This window comes from Coloeus monedula (assembly GCF_965178545.1).
Source record: "Coloeus monedula genome assembly, chromosome: 8".
NCBI lineage: Eukaryota > Metazoa > Chordata > Aves > Passeriformes > Corvidae > Coloeus > Coloeus monedula.
Window position 1 is genome coordinate 11,292,148 of NC_138788.1, and position 23,560 is coordinate 11,315,707.

Genomic DNA, 23,560 nt, shown 5'->3' on the forward strand with positions numbered 1-23,560 from the left:
TGTCATAAGTCAGTAATACTATAGGACATAATTTTTAGTGAATCAGAAATAAGGTACATTCATGACAGCAGAACTCATCCCAAAGAGAACACACGTGCACTGCCAAGTGAAGTTGTGACGCTGTGCAATCAGCAGAGGCCTCAGGCCACGACTCAGAGCCCTTCTGCATGTTCCAGACCTGTCTCAGCCAGCCTGTTCCCTTCAGCACAGCTATAAAAGGGTCTTGGGGACTGTTCTATTAATGGGGTATTTCTCACAGGGACAGTACTTGATTATGGGAGGGTATGAATGAATCAAAATGGTCAACCAAAACGCAGCTCTGGAAATACAAAGTCTTTCAGAATAAATACACACTGTCACTGGAGCTTTGAGAGTTCTTTATCTCAACTAAAACCCTCATCAGTGAATGTGTAAGCATGTCAAATCTGGTCTCTAAACTACAAAATATTTTATAATGAAGGATGTTCTAGATCTATCCCTAAGTTTAACAAATGGGTAGATGAATAAAGGCATCTGCAAGGATTTGAGCTGAACACAACGAATGAAATACAATAAATGACTTCTTTAGAGAAGTATGCAATAAAGAAGACATTTGGGGAGGGGAGAAGAAAGAGGCATCTTAGAGGTGTGATTTGTGGTTGTACCTTCAATTTCCAGTGTTTCATTTAAGATTTGCCTGAAGGCTATACAAATTAAAATGGGAGTTTTTTCTATACTATAGTTGATGAAAGACCATTCTGGATGCTAAAGGCAGCTTAATCTTAGCACAGTGGACAGAATATTTGCTTAGTAAAACCACAATTCTATCCATAAATCTTGCAGAGAAAACAAGTATAAACTTATTATATAATTCTAGAAACAAAGTTGGTATTCTTCACTAGTGTCATATATTTAATACAATCTAAAGTAGGCCCTGTAAAAATGCCTCTTAGAATGTGGTTTGCTTCACTGCTCCCCTAATCTTAGCAAAGATTCACTTTTGAGTTGCAATACTTTAAGCTCATGGCACACAACTGCTGCAGAGGATGGCACAAGCAGGAAACAAAAGACTTCCTCTGTAGTGTTTTAGCTGATGTACTGTGTGCTGGCTTACAGCCTGCTGCAATATAGAAAAGTCAGAAAATACTGTTGAACCATTTGATTTGAAGCCTTACCTTTTGATTATTAGGAAAAAAAAGCAAAATTACGTATAGGGAGAGAGTGATTTACTCTGTGTCATGGGTTGCTGTCTTGCAGTGGAGTAGGTGAGCAGGATACAGATGAGACAGAGACCTTGGGGCCTCTGCACTGCAAGGAATCCATCCCAGTCCTTCCCACCATCTGAAACTACTGAAGAATGCATTTCCTGCCTGCTGTATTGAATGTAATCTTTGCTAGCTGCAATGAACATAGATTGAAAAGTCAGCTATTTTTCTCTGTTAACCTTGCTTCCCCTGCCCCCCTCCAAATTACACGTGAATATCTTGATTTTAGGGAGCTAACAGTAGGGAAAGCCTCACAAAACCCCCAGGTGTATTTATCCCACTATCATAGCTAAGAGGGGGGAATTGCAATTCATCAATGTCCAATGAGGACAAATGCTGAAGGTAGCAATCCTGTTAGGGGAAAAAAAGTCTTATTTGCAGTCTACAGAAATAGTGTGAAGGTTCAAGACAGCCCTCTGAAGCCTAGAGTAACTTCAGTTATTGTAACTTGAGAAGCTCCCCTGAGCAAGATGCTTGTGGGAGGCGGTGGCCTCCCAGTCTGTAGCTTGCTCTCAGTTGTGTTTTTTTGAAAATGTATTGCATAGGTTTAAAAGATGAACTGGTATCTGAACTGGCACCTGTTTATATAATTTATGGGCTTCTTAACTACAGATTCCTTGGCTATCATGTAATAATTTTTATTCTGTGCTTGGGAAAGTCACAGATCTAGTACTACTGGCTAAACTATAGGAACAGAAAAACAAGCTTTAAAACTTTGGGAGTCTAGTGAATTTGTAAATGCAGCCACCAAAAGGCAGAATGGATTGAAGTCTGCAAGGCCTGTTTTATATCAGTGAATGGTTTTATTTTCTTTTGTTTGTAGCAAGATATTCTGATTAGTAGCTACAGCACTTAATGTCAAAGACTTGCCTTCGTGAAATCAAGTGACAGTGCTCAGTCCCTAGTTTGATGGAAATGAATACAGTCAGATGGGATGTAAAAACACAATCAATAGTACAAAACAAAAGCATATGTCTGAAATATTAAAGACTGATTGTTAGTGATATCTTTATACAATTTTTGATATTTTAGTAGGTCAGCAATTCCACTAAATTCTGCTATTAATTATATCAGATAAAACCACCTGAACCGTACTGAATTTCCAATATCTTCCACAAACAGGGCTTATAGCTCTTTATGTGGGGAGGGGTTTTATTATCTCCACCTGAGAGCTGCTCAGTCAGATACAAAGATGGGCTCCCAGTTGCTTTAGCACAACTGGAGCTGTGGAGCACTTCCCGTGCTGCAGAGGTGTGACCTCTCTTCTCCCAGGCACATACTTATTTTAATGGAAGAACAGGCTGAAAGGGACAAGCCAACAACAACAACAACAATGAACTCGTTCTGCTGCATTTTCCACTCAGTCAGTGATACAAATATTTACCCTTCAAGTGGGGAAAGCAAGTGTTACTGTGTACTTGGTCTCTAACTTAACTGCTGGCTCCCTGTTAACACTCCAAGATCATTACCCATGACTGGCTTTCTGAAGAAGGCACTGCTGCTGCAGAGTCCTTAGTGTGCCTTGTAACCCTGTGCAAGTGTGGGAAGGTGAATTCATTCCTCTGCCCCTTCCATCACTGTGTTTTACAAACTGAGGTAGTGAATGTTAGGAATGGGAAAAGTTCTCAGGCCTGGATGTCTGGCACAGTGATGGACTTGAAAAGAGGGTGATGATCAGGAGATAACTACACTGCAAGTTAAAAGTGGCCTTTCAAACTCCTGTAAGAACCAGAAATCAAATTAATGAGTTTGGTACCTTAGAGAAAAGGCTGCATTTCAACTATGAAAAACCTTAGAAGCATCTAATAATGCTGCTTTTGTCTCTGGAGGGCTAAACTTTTCAAACCAAGAGCGTATGACAACTCTCAAAATCATTAAAATGTTAACAGAAATTTCACTGAATTTGTTTGTTGTAAATATCTCCCTCTACAAGTAGCAAGTGACTAAAGTGCTAATCACAATTATTTCAGTATTCATCTTTTAAAGGATTTCAGCCTTTATAAGGCATGAAGCAGTTTAGTCTGGTTATTTTAAAGTCAAATCTGTGTATATTTATCTTTCTGTGAGCAAAGTCACTACAGGATAAAAATTTGGCTTAAAATATCTTAAACATTGTGAAATTTGGGTGCAGAAATTAAATATATGACACCTGGGGGAAATTTTTAAAACAAAAATTATGATGCAGACAGAGAATATTTGATATGCAAGACTAGTATAGCAAACTGTGATTAGGATGATCATGCCTTTAGTTTCACCTCACTTCCAAAGGGATCAGGTGATTACAATAAAAGTTAAAAATGCAAGAGGAGTTTCCCAGCTGTTATTAAAAGTATGCACAAATCTCCCTTTTCTGGACATATAAATTCAGATTTTTTTTGTATTTTGTCTAATAAGATGGCTTTATTTGCTCTCATAGATAACACATTGTGACATACATCTGTTAGATTTCTGGTTCTTGAATGTGTAGCAGTGAGGAGGTACCAATATCTGAGTCACAGACATTTCCTGTTCTGAAATATTTAGACTTTAAACACTTTGGAATGCACTTACACAAGCTGGAGGTGTATGCAGTCCACTTACAGACATAATTTTAACCATTTAGCGAACTACTTTGCACTTAAAATTAATTATATGAATAGGAACTCTATATTCTTCCTATCTTCCCTGCTGACAACCTTTCACCCAAATTAGAAATAATTTAGTTATCCCCTCACTTCTGTAGAAAAGCATGGAAGCAGTTGAATTTGTGTTGAATTTTTTCATCTCTCTCAACCTGACTAACTGGAAGTAGATATTCAGATCTTTTCTGTCCACTCTTACCTCCTCAGTGTCCTTGAGGCATCTCGCAAGTGTTGCCCGTGAGCTGGAGCAGCTTTGTTTGGGTGCCCATGCTGCGCTGCCAGGCAGCAGCAGCGAGTGCCAGAGCAGCCGTCCCACCTGCGGGAGGGCAGGGCAGGGTCCCCGGGGCTGTGTGAGGCTCGGGTGAGTGCAGCAGGGTGCTCGGGCACTTGTTTGCACAGTGGTGCCTCTACCGCCTCCCACCTGGTGTTCTTAAAGCGGCACAAGCCTTCCCGAAGGAGCTGCTCTACCTCGACTGCAGTTTGCTCGGGGTCAGCAAAACAAGAGCTGGCTCTTTGCACATGCACAGCCTGCTTTAGGAGACAGCCACTCACAGTGAAAAATGAGGGCCCGTTTTCCACCAGAAAGCCACTTGGGCTTTCCTTGTAAATCATCTTATTTACTCAGAAGTGAGTAATCTGATTAACTAACTCATCCTGGCTGATTATTATGAGCAGCACGTGCAGCCTTCAGAGTATGAAGGCTGATGGCCCTAAGTTTATTGCAGCTCCAAGGGGTTCATACACACAACTCGCTTCCACCTATGTACATTCAACAACCCAGTGCTACTTAACAGCTTAGCTTTATTTAAATACTTGAAAAATCACAGCTACACTTAGGCTGCTGCAGTATCTGTTACACAAAGAGCACATGGAGACCTCTTCAGAGGCTTTGCTAAGCCAGCTCTGGCTCCTCTCCACGCTGCTGTGGAGGTGGTATTGCACAGTCCCTGAGAAGTGGCCATCCTGCCTGAACACACTGCTGCATCTGGTCCCTGTCTCTTGACAAGAGAAGATGTGAAGGCTGAACTGCAGCCTGCCTTAAAAACCCAGTTGTGAGAGCAATGAAATCTGTGCAAATATCTGTGCTGGAATGGATACATCCAAAGGGATGTAGAGCTTCAGATTGCAAGGATGTCCCTTTAGACCTCAAAGCCACACAACCATTGATAGGTTTTTCAGTTTCTTACAAAGCAGAGAAAATATGAACTAGGGTATTTTCACAGAAAATAACAGCTGTTGAGAATAATTTTTCACATGATGGATATTTTTATAGAATTAAAAACAATTTTCTGAACAATTCTTGGTGAGTGGGTGGAATAATTTTTTTCCACTATACAAGGCAGAATCAATAACACTTTTCCCCCCAAAACCTGACAAGTGACTTCCATCTCTCTTGATATTTGACACTAATATTTCATCTGGCTAAAATCAAATTCCTCGTTAAGTTGCTTTCCAAGAAACATGTTTATCCTGTTCTTTTACTAACTCTTCAGATTAATACAATTTTAACTTAATCTTGGTGGTGGTACAATTATTCCCACAACTTAAAGTGGGAAGTGCACACCATTGACTGAAAATGGAACATCACACAGTTTGGCTTGTCAGCAGGCTGGGTGGTCCAGAATATCCACAAGTACTAGTAAATACATTGCAAATAGTGGCAGATTTTAAAGGCACAACTAGTATTTAAAGTTAGGATAGAGTGGTTGACACTTTTAAAATAAGTTCACATATTCATTAGAATAACACTGAAAGTAGCTGCTTTCTTTCACACACCTGTAAATAGCTTTAATTTTGAGATAACTCTGTAACCCCCCTGGAGTTAAGCAGGATAAAATAAAAAGCTTACCATGGCTTTAAATATTTGGTGGTGGTGGGCTGTGTGTCCAACTTCATTTTCAGGCTGATGTTAATCATTGTAAATTTCTTAAACTTCCTTGGAATATAACGAGTGGAAAACTACTATATGAGATGATGCTTGTGATCCTGTTTCCTTGTGCTCGTGGCAGAGTTAATTTCACAACAGGAGTCACGCAAGGCTGAAGACTGAGTGGCTGAGCTGATGGGTGCAGGCAGATACTGGTGAGCTGCAAAATGTGAGTAAGAATAGTTTGAAAGTGAAACAGTGCCATATGGACTCCTGAGTCCTCATTTCCCCTCTACATACCTTTTTCAACTGGGTTAACAGAGCAGTCTGTCTAGAGCTTACAAGATATGGGATTCAGTAATTTATATTTGGAGTGTGTTGTCCAGAAATAAGGTGTTACTTAACAGTTTGTAGATCTCCTCTCATGCCAAACAGACACATGGATAAACTTTGCTCACAAAAGTTTTATCTTTACATATGTTGAGATGGCTGTATAGGAACAGGAACCCTTGGAAACAGGGTCCTATTTAGTATGTGTTGTGATGAAGGGTTTGAATATTGCTGGAGTGAATAATCGAGTCTACCTGTGGAGGTAGACCACCTGCATGTGCAAAGGTGTCTTGGTTTGACGCTAGATCTTTTGCATTAATTTTCCTAATACCTAAAAGACAAACTGCTTAGTTTTCAGAGAAAAACAGCAATAATGATTCACAGGCCCTGACATCAAGCAGAGGGCTGAAAAGAGGCCAGGAAGACCCATTCCTTGTCACAGAGCAGCTGGTGAGACCATGTCTCAAAATAATCCTGTAATTGAATTTAAACCAGTGCAGGAATGTTGTGCATGGCAAGTTGCTGCTCTGGAATTACAGAGATTTGCACAGCTATAAGATTCCAAGCAGCCCCTTTGCTGGCCCCTGGTTTCACCCCAGCTATGAGCACACCTTCCTTCCCCAGTTAAGGTCTGTTCTGTCTCTCTGTCACACAGAGGGTGTGAGGAGCTGATCCGGCTCTAGAGCTGGATGTGTCCTTGCTCAGGTTTCTGTGACCAAGCTGGGACTAACAAAGTGTGAATGAGTGTGACTGATAGACATTTGACTTTGTGGAGGCATCCCCAGATGCTCAACCTGCCTTTGCACTGTGTCACGGAGTGATGCAGAGCCTTCATTACCTAAGCTGTATTGAAGTCCACTGACCCAGAGAAAGGAAGAAACCAAATTGGGTGTCTCTGAGTGTGCAGCTATACTGCAAAACTGTGAAACCAAACCTGGGGAATTCTCACCTTCAGTAGGTGAACAGACTCAAGCAAGAAAGTTGAGAAGGATTTCTCTTAATCCTTTATCTTAAGCTGGGTAGTGAAGACTGAGCAGCTTCTGCAATGAGTGCTGAGTACAAGTCACTTGGCATCTACCAAGTTTAGCCCTGTGGGAATCACAATGAGGGTCTGACAAGCCCCTCTGTGGTGCCCAAAATGAGTTGTATCTGAATCTCATGACAATATAGCTTAAAAAAATTGGCCTTGTCAGGGCTCTTCTGATCTTCCCTAAACCACAGAGGCACAGTAACTCCTGTTGGCTCCCGTGTGTTCTCTTCCACACACATCCCCTGTGACAGGGGACTTTGGTCTTCCTGTGCTGCTACCCCTTGGAGTCAGGAAAGGGATTAGGAATTGCTAACAGGTGGCTTCTGGTCACCACTTTTGAGGCACATGAAGGTTAAAGACCTGCTGAGTCTGAAGTTTTCCAGTGGGAACTGTAAGGGAGGTGGCTCTGTGTCATCCCAGCAGCACTGCTCATGTCTTCTTTCAGGACACCTGTTGGGGGTGAGGGTGGCCAAAGCAACATGGGCTGAGCAACAGCAGAGTGTCTGTATGGGGAGTTTTGGTGAGAGAAACTTTCAGAAAGGGATCAAAATACAACTTAGAGGCTCATGGGTAAGGGGGTACTGGAAGACCTTGTGGGTGCAAATCACTTTAGATATGCAGTCCAGAACTCTAATTTTTGGTCTTGTGATAAATCAGCAGTAGGAATACTGCCATAGGCAGTAGTATTAAGACAGTGGGTAACAAAACAGACAAAATGGGCACTGCTTTCATTATACAGTTTCCTCTTTATGGCTGGCATTTGGATAGAAGAAAAATCATACTGGGGAAGAGCGGATTTTATTTTTTCATGCTGCATTATCTAAGTTCACTTGTTACAAGGGAAGAGACAAGTGATAGGGAAGCACTAAAACTGGCAGACAATAAGGCGATTGTTGTTGCACCTTTTGTCATTCCAAGTGCCATCGGTGTACATCTCCACACATTCCTCCTCCCCTTGGCCAGAAGGTTCATTTGAATACCAGTTAGTATAGCTCAGTGGAGTACCATTCAGGAGCTGGAATTTGCCTGGAATAAGAGATTGTTTTATCCCCAGGTAGGCGTAAGTGTTAAAATATTTCACGAAGTATAGAATGGCATCATTCTCGCCAGGGTTCCTTGGACTGGCAATAGAGCCTCCAGCCTCTCTACATTTTTCCACTGTAGCATCAAAATCAGCTCTTTTCCCATTGGTAGCAAATATTTTTCCTCGAAACTCTGTTATCATCTTATTCAAGAGAAGGACTGCAAAACAAGGGAAAAGCTATTAAACATTTGTGCATTGTTTTGTGTTCACTTTGCTGCCAATTCTAACTCCCACTCCATAACTTTAAATTAAACCCAGAAAAAGGTAAAGGAAAGGAGAACTTGAAATCAAAGATTTAAAAAAAGGAGGAAAAACTACAACCTCCAAAAGCCAGAAGAAATTTGAAAATGAGGGGAGGGGAAAAAGGGAAGAAACACATAAATACACAGACAATGAAACAGGAGAATCACAAAAGAGGCTGGAGAAGGAGGGAAGGAAATTATGAATTCTACATTTGGAAAAAGTGTATGATTTTCTTTGAGACTGTAAGACCCTGGGGTGGTTTGCAGTATACCAGTGTTCTTGAGTGAGTGGGATCTTAGATTTGATCTGATATGATTGTCATAGTATGTTTTTAATGCTCAGCTTGTCTGTTGGGGCACAAGGTGTGCATGGAGCAGGGCCTTTAACCTGGTACATTCCTGCCTTGCTTGCACTCATACCTCAGAGCTGTTACCCAGGTGTCTCCTGGTAGTTATGAAAATCTAATTCCCACCTCCCCCACTTGAAAGTTTTCACTCAATGATATACCAGTGAAGACGATATAAAAAGGAATGCAACAAAGACTGAAGAAAATTCTGCCTTTTTTCCCTAAGAAGCCATTTTTGCCCATCTAGTCTATCCCCACTAACCCAGCTGCAGCAGAAAATAAAGGCAGATAAAATACCTCCTTCCAGTCTGGAAATCCGATATTCTAATTGATGGATGATGTCCCCATTTTCAGTAGCAGCCGGAGGTGTGAAATCTGTGAATAAAACCAGCTATTACGCACTTTGCATTACAGTTCCAGTCTTGGCTTCCAAATAAAGCAGAGCCCATCATAGGAAATTAATAGGAACTTTAAAAATATTTGCTTGACATGTTTTAGTTTACTGCTGTGTTTTAAACAGGGGTGTCTTCACACACTGATCTTTGTAAGGATAGGGGATAAGTTCCTGGGTATCACCTGCAGATCAGGGATGTTTTTGGAAAACTGGAACTGGCAAACTGTTAAGTTTTCTCTCTAAGTGACTGAACCAGTCCAGGCAAAACACTGGCACTCATGCAGTAGGTTTAGTTGATTTTTAACTGTGTGCAGAGACTAAATCCTCAACAGAATCCTTGAGGCTTGTTCAAGCACTTGCTTACAGCTCCAACCTAGCACTCAGCCACAAGTTTCTTGTTCTATGGAAAAATCTAAACTTTTCTCTGTGAATTGAACCACTGCAGCATTAAATAGAGATTTAAGCATCTTACTTCATATAAAGAATTAATAAAGTTCTGATTATTTTATTTCAAGTAGATCACACATCAGATTATGGTAGATAGCACTGAGTTTACAAAGGATAAAAATAGAGCACAACAGCCAAAAATGGAGATAACTTAATGTACCTGGTATCTGTCCTTCATCACTCCCACCTCCAAAAAAAGGCTTGAAAGGGAACCGTGAAAGAAGTCCTGCAGGTTTACCTTGAGCACAGAATGGGAGCAGGAAAAAAGCTACTGCTAAGATTTTGTGCAGCTGTGGAGACAGCATCATTTAAAGGTAAACCAGACTGGTTTACTCTCCAGTGTAGAGTCCTGCATCTAAAAAAAGAAATAATGTTTTAGAATTTTTCTGGGTGTGAAGTCTTATATATGGTAACCTTTGTCTGCAGTGCAAATCCACGTAGTTCCAAAGTTATCTTATTTCAAACAATTAAAATATTTTTCCAAAAGACAGTCTGCTAAGCCTACAAAAGTCTACAGAGCAAAAACCCAAACCATCCCCTTCAAAGCTCTTCTCCACATCATATACCATTACATGCCATTTTTCCCCATGCAAAAAGTTATAGTTTAATTTTACAGGAGAGCAGTAGACACATGGCTGCTTTAGCAAGAGAATGTTTAAGACAAAGTGGGACATGCTTTGTCATTCAGTTTAAGAGCAAAACAATTGCTAATACTTATTCTTCTATTGCAGCATCCATTTTTTAGCATCTCTTCACCTCAGGTGACACAGTCTATAAAAAGAGGTGAAATTGTTAATAAAAGCGTTGATACACACATCAAAATTGGAAAGTTTTGTGATACCGTTTAATAGATTTAACATAGTTTAAGCAACAACCTATCTAAAGATGGTCAACTTACCTAGCAGCTCCAGTGTGAATTAAGAATGACTCATTAAATGGTCCAATTTATAGGGCATGTAACTTGAGATTCATCTCCTTACCCATGAAAGCACAACGAACACGTCATATGATTTGAATTTGCATATGAATGGAAGTTTAATGAACTTTTACTGGAATGATAGGGGGATTGTTTTCTTCAAGAGGCAAACATACTTAAAACATGAGGGAAATATTTGAAGGTACTTTTTAAATTTGTAGGAACACTTTGACACGTTTTAAAATACCAACCTGGAACAGAACAAGTTTCTCAAATCATATTTGAAATACCTAAGGTTTCCACAGAATGGCTGTGCAAATGTCACAGAAGTTAAGCCAAAACAAGTTCACCTGAAATATAATATGTGCCAGGAACATGGCCATCATTTTTGTTACAGACTGAGGACTTACCAGTGATAATGACTTACCAGTGATAATGACTTACCAATGATTAATGTCTTGTAATTAAACAGAATCTGACAATTGTTGCAGCAAGGCCAAAAGATAATGGTACATCTGCAGCACATGTAGAGGAGACAGCTAGAGAGACACATGCTTAAATAACTTACAGAATACTCCAGGGGAAGTTTACATATCATAAAAGTTTTCTCTGACAGAGCAATGATCTTTCAGGGAAGGAAAAAGCTGCTTTATGCCAGTCCTGTAAGTACAGAGGCCCAAGATGAGGAGCACCACTGAAATGGAGATGGCCTTGCCAAGCATTTTACAGCTGTTCTCAGCTGAGAGCTGGCTCTATCCAGTGAAGACTTTGAGGAAAGGTGTTTGAGTCTGTGTTCCAGTTCAAACAAGTCAGATGTGGCTGCATCATGCTTGTGGTGTCAGGACAGCATCCTGATGCTGTAGCAAGGCCAACAGCCAAGACAGTTGAGGAATGAAGTGTTTTGAAACGAGATGGAGCATGTCAGCAGTATCCATATTAGTCTAACATGCTACAGGACCTAAGCAAGCCTAGATCACACCTCCACAGGCCCTCTGCACCTGGGCCCTGCACTTCCATACTCACCTCAACAACTAATCTATGCCTCAACACCTTTGTCCTTGGTGGTGTGCCCACAGATGCCAGATTAATTCCTGCAGCACTGTTTGAGTGCCCTTGAGTGCACCAGCCCTGTGAAAAATAAATAGGCAGCACCCAGTTGTATTCACCTTGACAGAAGAGGGCTGTTTTAAAATTGCAATAGTAACCTTTGGTTAAAGTTTCTTGTAAAATTTCAAGTTTCCTAGCTTTTGAGTGGTTAATGCTTTCAACATTCTTCTGGCAGAGGATTTTTAGTTGTTATTTTTGGGAAAAAAAGCCCCACCATAATCAAACAGAGAACATGAGACAAGCCATTACCTGGGTTCTAGATGAGCCCTAGAAAAGGTCACGGGCAGACCCTGGGCCTTTGCATCCATGGTGACAACAACTTTAGCATTTAACTGCACCTGGAAGAAACCACAAGTTAGGCAAGTGTGACAAGAGGAGGAGGTTTGGCATGCAGTTGTGGGTTTCACATGCTGACTCAGGGCCTGGGAAACCAGGAGGGAGACAGAAGTTTTCTTGTGATAGACTCCTAGGAAAAACTGATGTAGATTTGATAAACTGCAAACCTTTCTTGTCTTGATTTTCATCAGCGTATTAATAAGATGGAGCAAGTTAAATAGATATTTAAATACATCTTCAATTCTAATAAGCTTGTTTATGATTGCCTAAGAGAATATTCTATATCACTACCATAGCTTGTAAACTATTTTCTGATCTTTCCTTGAACCACATATCACAGAGGTCTTGCAAGATTCAAGGGCACAGATCTGACAAAGAACAAACTATTTCTGAGTATTGAGGTAACTTTTCTTCTGTTTCCACATCTATCAGCAAGAGCTTTCATAGTTTCAGTGGCAGTGAAGCAAATGAAATGTGAGTAGGTTGTGTTGTGCAGTGTACATAGGTAAATGCAAAACCTGCTAAGGACAAAGGTTGGTTTAATGCTGCCTTCTTAGCTGCTCTGAGAAGTACAGATGTGGTGTAATAGTTAAATGGTGTGTGCTCCTTCCATAAGCCTATTTGATAGTCTTTCTTTGGTATACTTAATCTCCTGAAAGTTAGGTTTTTCCCTTCTATAGTGCTATTCACACTTCAGATAACCTTAAAAATTGTTTCCTTATTCTCTGTTTGTATTTAAATGCCCCCAACCCCATCTATATTTTCTATTTACATTGATTTTGTTCTGTTCTGCTTTTTTTTTCACCCTACCTTGTTTCCACCTTGTCCTGTGCTTTCTGCATTCCCTTTTCTCTTCCAAATAATTATCAGACTGTCCCCAGCAACTCCATTGTGCCTGGGAATAGCAGGAAGAGCACAGATTATGGGGAGACATGAGGTCCCATTTCTCAGAGGAGGGCTGAGGCTATTTTTGCTGAGCATTAAAGAGAGGAAGCAATTCAGGGAGATGTGGACACCTGGGATGGCAGACTTCAATACACATTTTTTAAATTAAATTATGAGCAGCATTTTAGAGCAGGAAGTCTTCATTTTACCTGTGATCTGTGCACATAAATGCTGCTGCCATCTTGCCCCACTGACATAAGTTACATGTGAAGGATCCAGGTGGACATCTCTAGATATCTCTGTCACTTGGTGCAGCTCAGCTGAGAAATAACACAGAAGCTGTATAGAAAATAGAAAGCAAGACAATATCTCATCTCTTCAATAATTGTTAACAGCAAAACAGTATTCCAAGGGGAAAAAAACCCCAAAATCTCTTTTTATGACCCAGATGAACTATTATTCAATATAGTCTGCAGGTGTTCTCCATTATCTGCAGAAGGAGGATAAATTCACTGAAGTCTTTACCATCATAACCAGTACTACCACATTTAGCCTCCTCAAGCCTCCTTGCTCTGCAGTGCTGTTCAGCTCCCGAGCCACAGGGGCAGAGATGGGTGAAAGCTTCATTCCAGATTTCACCTGGCATCAAACCTGGATTGTCACCCTGGAGGAAAATTCTGCCAAACCCTGGTTTCCTAAGAGGGGCTTAAAAAAAACAATCCTAGTCCTCTTACCATTTTTTAAGAAGGTGCTACTCTAATTTTCAAGAATCCCGTATCTACTGTGTTTTAAAATCAGGTATGTTTGTGTAACTGTGGGCTAATAGGACTTTATAACAGGATGTTTCAACTTCTGGTAATGAAAAATCCCTTGCAATCTGATACTCTGAGGTACAGCTCACAATGTATACAAGATAAGGTAGCCCTGGCAGCCTGTGTCACATCCTGCCACTTAGGTTCACAAAAGGTTGAATTTGAACTCAGTTTTCTTGAGAACCATGGGCCTTGGTGGTTTTTTAAATCAAATTTCTACAAAATTCAGGAATCCACAGAAAAATCTGTATTTTCTGGAACTGAAGGTCAATTTCTTCACGTGTGGTAGGGATTGCTGGGGGCTGGTGTGAGGTTTTTGAGTGCTCAAAATTGATAATACTATTTCTAAACTGCAAAAATTAATTAAATTATACCATTATAGAAGAGGATATCACTCTATACCAGAGACAATTCTTTATGAAATAAATATCCATGATTTTTATGGCCAAAGTCTTACTGTTAAACATTCTGTAATAACTGTATTCAATTTCTCTTTTATGTGAGACATGGTCAATTTGCCTCAAAAGGCTTGGAAGTTTTGCCATCTTTTTAGTTGTACTAGGATCCTAATTCTTAAAATCAACTTCTACAGCATGGGGGGAGCGACTAATTTTCTGGTTTAAAGATCTTACCTTTATGTTGCACTTCTTTAGCAAATTGTTATTAATTAAATTATAATTCATTAAATTAAGAAAAAAAGGACTAACTTGGATTTTTCCTGGTCTGGTTGTTATACATCAGGAATTAGTGTTGCTCTTTGCACTTTTAAGGAAAGATCTTATCAAAATTATTTATAGTATCATAGCAGAACACAGAAACAATTTATTTTGTTTCTTCATGTTCCCAATGTCTCTGTCCATTAAAAAAATTCATTAATATATAAATGGAGAATTCAGATATTTCACAAAAAATTGACTGAAATGCTGTTGTTTCTAATAGTACTTGAGGGTATAACACCAAAACGCAAAAAAAAAGCCGTATAGAAATAAAAAATAACAATTTCTGGATACTTTGTGGAACTGCAAAGAGTAATCAAGCAACATTACAGAACAAGTGTGAACCATAAAGGGAAAAGTACTGCCTAGAAGTTCTCTGACTGGGTCTGAGGAACTTTTATTTTTCAGCAGCATGTATGAGTTTGAGTTGTTTTTTTCTCCTTTTTTTCTATAATAATGGCTAAAGCTGAAAGAAATTGGCCTCTCAGACCTAGGCTAAATGTTTTGCTTTTTGATGTAATAAATACTAGCTTGTGACTGGAAAACAAAAATCTTATTTTTCTTAACTGGATAAAAAACACCTGGGCGTCTTGAAGTCTAGATCTGTTTAGATATAGATGCTATATTGTGTTAAAACATTTGTAATATTTACTCATGAAGGATCTTAACGAGAGACGTCTAGAGTCATTTTGTAAATCCCAATGTGGTAGAAATAAATTTTTCATTAGCTAAAGGAATAGGACACCCCAAAACTAGTTGGAGATCTGTGTAAATGAATATGCTTTTTCAGTTTAGAGAGCAAAAGATGATGTTGGTAGGGATTTTTTGGGGGGAGGCTTTTTCTGTAACACGATGCCGCTTTGTGAAGAGTAGTCCCTTTGTTCTAATAAAGAATCTGCATGGTTAAGAGACTAAAAAATTGCTAATGAAGTTTACTTACTAAAATTCTAATAATTAAAATTTAAGAGGTAGTTTTAAGCAAACTTTCAACTCTTTCTAGCAGATTTAGTGTGGCTGGTCAGAGCTAAGCCTGGGAAAACAAAAAGGCATTAATTTAGCCTTACTATTTCTCAGTGTAACCTTCAAGTCAGAATTCATGGCTCTATTCCCTTCCCATTTGAAACTTTTAGCTAAAATGGTGTAATGGTCATAGGAATCAAAACAAGCCTCTTTGGAAAGCAGGTTCACACTTTGAAATCTGTCCAACGTGGTCCTGGTGTACTTTTTCCATTTCCAAATCCTTGTCTGCTCTCTGATGGTTGCTGCATGCAACCTGGGGGGAATCACCCCTTGCCAAAAGTGTGCAAGATGCTGAACCTTTCCTATTTGGCAGGGCTTGAACTGAAAGGGAATAGATCCCATCTCTTTTCCTCAGGGAAGGCTTGGGAACTTCACTGCCCAAAGTCCAGCTTCCCAGGGGCTCCCTGCACAGAGACAAATGTGGGGAAAGAGGATGTGTTTAATGCATGTATTTTAAAGCTAATGCTATCTTTTTCTTCCCCCCCCCCCTTACATAGTGTGAAAATGACAATGGATGAGCCCAGGACTTCCTCACTGCAAGGTAAGAATGTGGGAATTTGCTGCTCATGGTATTCTGCTCAGCTGCCCCTGCTCACCAGCTGCCCAAACGGAGAAGCAGTGAAAATATTTTGTGAAAAGGTGCTTCTTGGTCCTACTGGATTTGAGTTGAGGTCTGTCTGTGCTGCTACTTGGTATAACCTCAGCAGACACGTTTGTGTTTGAACTGATTGAAGTGCCACTCTTAGCAGGCTTCCCAAAATATTATGTGCTTTGCTTAGTGTTTTGGGAAAAGACAGGTGGCCTTCTAACACTGCAATCTCATGGTTTTCTGAGGCAATGTGCTGTTTTAGCAACAAAATGCAATCTTTAGCATTTTATATACATCTCTGTCCGCTGGAATCTAGTGCAATATTTCTCTCTGTGTTTTATAGAGAGTAGCTTCTGAAACTAGAAAAATTAACTGTGATTGGTAGCATTAATATTTTTATAAAACAGAAGTTAAATGTGGATGCTGATGAATCAGTGGGTAGTTCAATGTGACACAATACAGGCTCTGTAATTGAAAGCCCTGTCCAAAACATGAAACCATAATTGCTCCAGTGAAGTCAACATCTGTGCATCTCTTTTAAGGCAGGAACTATTAGGTACTTCAAAATGCTCCCAACTATGAAGCCATGGGCAAATTTTGACTTCAGCATTTTCAATACCCAAAGTCAAACCTCAGAATTTTCCTCTAACCTTCACAAAAGTATGGAGACAGGCTGACATGGAAAAAGAATTCGGGTATTTCCAACCCTCCAAAAGAGACAAACACATCAGTTCAGGCACACTGTAATCATTTTAATCACCTAGCATATTTGGCATTTTCCTAAGGATAAAAAAAATCATAATATGATTCATTTTATATTTTAGAATACAGAAAAATTGCAAATTTAATCAACCTGAAGCACAGAATATTTCATTATCTCCATGCTCTGAGGTGGCAGAAAGGCCATTCTTTAAAATTCGCAGATTGTGAGACGATACATGTTGCATTTTTTGTCATTCCAGGTCCCATCAGTGTACATCTCCACACATTTCTCTTTCCCTTTGCCATCAGGCTCATGTTGGTGCCAGTTGCTATAATTCAGAAGCATGCCATTTATATACTTAAATGGACCTGAAGTCTCCCCCTTCCTAATGCCCAAGTAAGCATATTGGTTATACTGTTTCACAATGTCCATAATAGCTGTATTCTCCTCCTCATTCTTGGGAGCTGCAAGAGTTCCTCCAACCTCTTCACAGGATTGTAGTGCTGATGCAAAGTCAACTTTCTTCCCATTGCTGGCAAGCATTTTCTCTCCTACTTTTCTTATTTTCCCATTCAAAGCAAGCACTGAAACATGAAAAGAGTTAGCTTTGTAACTTTTCTAGAGCATACTGATGTAAAAGCAAAGAGAGAAATCAAGAGAATACTAAAACTATTAAGAGGAACAGAGGGAAAAATTGAGAGCAAAGGATGAAGAGGAATAAAGATCTTTAATTTTACCCATTGTTGTTTATTTACACACTAGTTGTTCACGAAATATATTATTTTTCTGCCTGTGACCCCCTGTCCTTGTCTCCAAGACAAGGATGTCCCACCAACATCTGCTAAATATCAGCCCTGTTATACTTTGTGTACTTTCTAAAGAAGATCAGTTTGCTTCAGATTTGAGCAAGGGAAACAGGGAAATGATAAATTGTTATGTAAATCCCTTTTCAGCACAAAACAATTCATCACCTTTAACATTTGACTGCTGATAGATGAAAGTGCAATGTGGTAAAAACTGAGTTCCCATGAACCCTTCCCCTGCTTTGAATGAGAAAATGGGGTTTGGGGATGTAGTACCATTTTCAAATGCAGTTTCTTTCCTGCAAGTTGTGATTCTGTAACTAACTTTGCCTATTGCATTTAAAATTGACTATGAGCTGAAAAAGTAACAAGGGCAAGAATTACCAGCCTCAAGTCGGAAAAGTCGGTGTTTCAAATTTACTGAAGCATTGGGGCGTTCGGAGTCCAGAGAATCAGGTAGACCTGTGCAGATAAAAATTAAAGTTATACAATCAAGCAAAACTAGGCTCTGCTGATAGGAACAATCCCCTGGACAAAACCATTTTCCAGAACTAACTTGAAAATGTATTTTTAACATCAGCAAGTGTAAAATAAAAATGTTTCCAGTATGTTTTCACATTGTTGTTAATCTATATTAAAGCAAACTACCAAAAACCTCCAATCCTCTGAAATGCTGATAATTCTCCTCTGCAGAGAAGAGACCGAAACTTTACAGGTTTGAAGCCTTTTGTTATTTATATCTGTGACACTGGCTTTGCCAAAGAGAATTAGTTTCATTCTACTACTTGGTAGTGAACAGGCACAAGGGATACTTTGATGAGGAAAAAGTTCCTACGGCACCATATAATTTTCTTTTTAACATGCTGGGTGTATGCTTTATGTTTCTCTTACTTTAATGGGAACCATAAACAGTGGTAGAGGGAGGTTTCTGAATAGACTGTGTGAAAGACAGTCCATGCAGCACTGGTTGCTAAAGATGGGCACACCACTCTAAAGATTCTTTTTCCATGCCACTTTCCATAGGTACCAGAGGTCCCACATGTAGAATAGAGTCACTAATGTACGCCCATGATCACGATCCACTATTCACAGCTTAAACAATCAGCAATGTAGAAGCACTGAATGTTGCTGCATTCCCAAGCTACAACCTGCAACGCTTACTGCACTTCACAATCCATTAAAAACCCCCATATTTGACCTAATAAAGGGAGTCTGGGAATAATTTTGATAGTGCTTTAGCCTTGTATTGAAATAACATTATCTTCATACTTTAAGAAAAAACTTCTGCTGTGAAAGAAGCAATTCCCTTGGTATTCCCCAAGCTATTCCCTTGGTAAGTCAATGGAAAAGCACTACAAAGACCCAATTATATTTATATAAATATATAATATTTACATGTTAGTGTGTTGATAACCTGTTCAATTTCCCTCTTCCCCCCAAAGAGAGAGGAGACTAGTTTTTTAGAAAAAAAAATTAAACTGTCCATTTCCTCCGTTGTGTTTTCCTTCTTCTGCTTAACACAGCTGCTCCCTTGAGAGCACATGTCCTTCTGTGCTGTCTGTTTCTAGTCATGCAGCCTTTGTAACAAAGATCTGTTGCAAAAAAGGCAAGTTTGCTTACCTTTCAGCCCGTCTCTTCCAGGGATACCAGGCAGCCCAGACATTCCTGGACATTTACTCAATGCATGGCAGGTCACTAACAAAGCAGCCAGTGCTATGAGTATGTAGGATGAGTAAGACAACATGATTTCTCAGGCCAGCTGAAAAAAACCCACACAATTGTCAGGCAATGATTCTGTAAGAAATTGTTGGCATTATTTATACAGTTGCACGCTCTCCCCGACTTCATGCCTTCTTGAAATTTACATTATTTCCTTGTTTAAATAAAGTCTAGAGTTTGGATGTAAGAGATTTCCCAGATTTATTTTGCAACCATTGTGTAATTTATACACAAAACTCTTTCTTGACTGATAAAACTTGATATGCTTATTACAGGATGATAGCCACACGTTGGGGAGTAGTGAAGATAAATTATCCCTTTCACTGTCACTGACTATTTGTTGGATTAATCCTTGAGAAATGATAGGCTCAACTGTAACTGATCACACTTAAGGCATTAGTTGCCTGCAAGGACTATAATCACTCAATAATGCAGATTATTTTAACCTGAAAGGCAAATCTGTTACAGTGGTAGTTGTAATGTTTTGGAGCTTGTCAAAGCACAACACTATCTAAGCACATTTATTTGGCATAAACTGATACTGTTTTACACGTGGGCAAAACTTTATAGCTCAATTGACATTCCTATCCTGTTTTGAACAAAATTCCACAAGCTTGAAACTGTCAGAGTTAATCTTGTAGAAAATGCAATTTTGCTGGTTGGTAATAAGCTTATTCATCTTATTTTATCCTTACAGCTAAAACAATAAGTAGGGTTATAATCTTAGTGCTGAGATAGCAAGACTAAAAAGCACTTTAAAACTACACATCGTGGGTTTACAGCAGAGCAAGTGGGTGTGCTGTGCAGCTGTTAAACCTGAAGGACTATGAAATACTATTGCATGGAGATACCCAGTTATTGACATCCTTCAGTTAAACTAACAGGAGATATAAAGAAAGGTTTAAGATGCCAGAATGGGTATCTATTTCTCATGTGTTGACTCATACAGAACAAATAACTCAATATCCATTACTTCACTTTTCTATTGGCACAAATTAGAGAGGATCCTGGACTGCTCTCTCTTAAAAAATTTCCATCTTTAAAAAAAAAAAAAATCAGCATTTATACATAGTATTTTCTAAATCTAACTCCACTTAAAATTTAAAATAACAGCTTGGTTGGCTTGAATGCTGTAAGATTATTAACACCTAGGTTCATCAGCTATAACAAGGTATTTGTTCCAAAGTATATGTGCCACTCAGAATCGAAATACAAGTTTAGTGCCATTCATTAAATGGGGTGAGCTTTTAAAAGAAAAAAACATTGTTTATTTCTTCCAGATTGACTTTGTTTTAGAAGACTTTTGAGATGATTCTTTGTCTGCATCAACACCAGCTTGTTTTTCTAGGGGAATGTCTCATCAAAGTCAATCCAATGGGACATACCGTTGAATATAAGAATATTCAATTACATCATAAATTTGCAGCATATGGAATCTGTGTAATTAATAGCAGTATCTATTCCACATGGTCTAGAATTTCCACTTTAAAGAGTGTAAAATCAAATCCACCTGAGAACACATGTGCAGTGTTAAAGGTGCTGCTGAGCTTTGTTTGCTGAATCTGAAGCGTCTCAAGTTGTTTATCCTTTACTCTATTGAAGGTCAGCAGATGCCTCGGAAAATGCTGGCCAGTGACTCAGAGAGAGCAGATTATTAAAGACCCTAACAGAAACCTATCTTAGGTGGCTAGGAATACTTACATCCTTGAGATAAGGAAATGCAATTACAACATGTACCTTTTGCCTGGTGATGATCATTCAGGGAATTACATTTGAATGGACTACAGCATCCAGCTCATAATTGGATTATGATGCAGAGTCAGACTCTTGATCAGTTATATAGCAAAATGGAAAAAACACAGCTCTTCAGTTTTAATCCAGTTTTAATGACCTTCATCAGTCATTACTATCTAGTGTCCTTCAGGCATCTCCTTATCTACTAAAATTGCTAGTATAAGCAAAGTAAAAAAAAATTACTAATAAAGGGAAATTTAATTTTAGAATGTAAATATGACCACAGAAATGAAAAGGAACGGGTTTGCCTTCTAGCTGAAATTCCTTGTGATTTATTAAAAGGAAATTCAACTTACCCTTCTGCTTCAAAGTGCAATGAAAAAGCAGTTCACACAAATCCCCTTTATATAGTGTCATGTTTGTTAAACGATATGGCTGAAGTGGAGACTGCATACTGAGGCCACGAATGAGCTTTTTTAGTTTTGCTCACATACTTGTTATGCAAATACTGAGTTCAGTTTTAAGGGTTGAGAAATTTCTTTTTCTGATGAGAAAGCCAAAGCTGTAGAAAATACAACCTAGAACTAACAGATAACCCTACATCTATAGACACAAAATATATAAAAAAATGTAAAGTAACTTTCGGCAATTCTAGGCCACTTTTAAAAATTGCTGGTTTTACAAAAGCAAAAAAATGGCAGATGACCACCAGAGGCTCTTGTAAAAGGAAAGATACTCTCATGGTAAACCTTAGGGAAGCTTGGTACCTTCCAGATAGAATTCTGATTACTGGTTCAGACTAAAATTTACCTCCCCTCTCTGTATCCGATGTACTCACCTTACCTTAGTATAATTTTCTGGCTATGTGCTAGGATACTCAGTGTTTCCAGGAGCTTCTGGTCTCTCTTGCATGTAGGGTACAGCTGATCCTCTCTTGGTCAGACATGGATCTTGGAAAAAATCTGCATACATGCACAAAATTCTCAAATGGATATAATTTTCAAGAAAAAAAAAGCAACCAGAGGTTTTGCTCCTCTGGTTTCCCAGAAATAAATATTGGGGTCTTTTAACTTCTGGTTCTGATGCCTTCTAGAGTGTTTGATCCTAGATGGGGTTTGTTTTATAAACCTCAGCAAGCCAACACATCAATGCCTCAACTGAGAGATAGAAGAAATATCTCAGCTTTACAGCTTTTCTGCATTCTGTCAATTCATACTGGGGTCTCTTAAGGATAGGATGTTTTCTATTTTTCATTTGCATTTTACAAAAACTGTTTTGTCATAATCCCTAACTATAGTGTTATTCTTTCTGAATAATTCCAGCAGGATTCACAGCTTCAAGCTAACATCTTTAGGCTCCCTGTTCAGTAGTTAGGGAGATGTTTAATATCAACTGGCTGACCTAGCTAAGATAAAATACCAAAGGAGAAGATACATTTAGGATTCCCCTTAGAAGTAGTGTAGGCACTTAAATCCATTTCCATTCACAACTCTGAGCCTTCTCCTGTAGTTAAAAGTGCCCAGCATGGCCTGTTCACCAGCTCAAAACACCCCACAAATAGCAAACTGAGACATATCAGGCATCCTTTTCAGCAAATGATCAATTAACACCCACAAATTTACATTATAGACAATCTAACTTCAAGTCCTTCCTCTACCAGAGCTTTGAATGCAGGTGACTCATTTTACAAAACCTCTCACCCCACCAATGGAAACTATTTCTCCCTGTAGTCCAGATGAGGTAGGTGCAAAAAAAATGGTGTTGAGTGCATAAGATGTGGATTAGACAGTTCTCAACAGATAAAATATTTTGTTCCAATTCTTGTTGCAGAATAGCACAGATACCAGACAGTTCAGCACACTGAAAGACAAAGGTAATTCTGTTTCTGGATGGCAGCAGACCTCTGGGGTACATAGGAAATTTCTTCAGTTCCAGGATAAGATGGAACTTAATGGATCCATATTTTGAGAAGCAATATTTTAAACTACCAGGTGCCCAAGTTTTTGGGCATGTTACCAGGACACAATCTCATAGCAATCCAATTTCTAGGCAACTCTGCAACAGTTGTAAGGGTTTCTGCTGCATCACTGAATATACAAGCAACTTTAATACATGAACGTGATAGGTCTCTGAAGATTTGTACTGTTTCTTCCACCTAAGACAGTTTATATTATAAAACAACTAAATAAAGAATTGAAAACATTAAACATGGAGATCAGCAAAGCCCCACCAGCTGTTATTTCTGTCCATTCAGGAAAGTGTGGCATGAGCAAAACATGGCTTATGATCTAGGAAAACCTTATCAATTATTTTACCAAAACTTTTGAAGAAAGATACATTTGACAACAGTTGTTCTCCCACGAGCCAGATTTTACTTACACAATGGAATCTGATAAGAAGTCTAAAGCATAATCCAGTGTGAGAGATTACTTAGTCATTAGATATACTTTCCTTGGTTACGCAGCAGAGAATGAGAGAAAACAAACATACTCAAACAAGGAAGAAAGAAAGTAAATATTTTTTTCTGCAACCTAGCATCCCTGTAGAATAGCTACATGGATGGGAATTCACAATTTTGCAGGTAAACCTGTGTGGTAATGGCTGAAGGCCTTTA

The 23,560-nt window shown here is 39.1% G+C and overlaps 2 protein-coding genes across 2 annotated transcripts; both read right to left on the reverse strand.

The window, feature by feature from the left end:
- Nucleotides 1-7,957: 7,957 nt before the first annotated feature.
- Nucleotides 7,958-9,914, reverse strand: LOC309575845 (pulmonary surfactant-associated protein A-like; the record flags this gene model as incomplete). Its single annotated transcript, XM_082286679.1, has 3 exons — nucleotides 7,958-8,334; nucleotides 9,063-9,140; nucleotides 9,767-9,914. 3 exons carry the CDS (start codon nucleotides 9,912-9,914, stop codon nucleotides 7,958-7,960), a joined length of 603 nt encoding a protein of 200 aa, XP_082142805.1.
- A 6,983-nt stretch (nucleotides 9,915-16,897) lies between these two features.
- On the reverse strand, nucleotides 16,898-21,833 carry SFTPD (surfactant protein D; the record flags this gene model as incomplete). The annotated part of the gene is made up of 4 exons (XM_082285749.1): nucleotides 21,785-21,833; nucleotides 19,114-19,252; nucleotides 17,878-17,955; nucleotides 16,898-17,274 (listed from the first exon to the last, which is right to left on the reverse strand). The coding sequence occupies exons 2-4, from the start codon at nucleotides 19,235-19,237 to the stop codon at nucleotides 16,898-16,900; spliced, it is 579 nt and encodes a 192-aa protein (XP_082141875.1). The 5' UTR covers nucleotides 19,238-19,252; nucleotides 21,785-21,833.
- Between the last annotated feature and the right edge of the window lie 1,727 nt (nucleotides 21,834-23,560).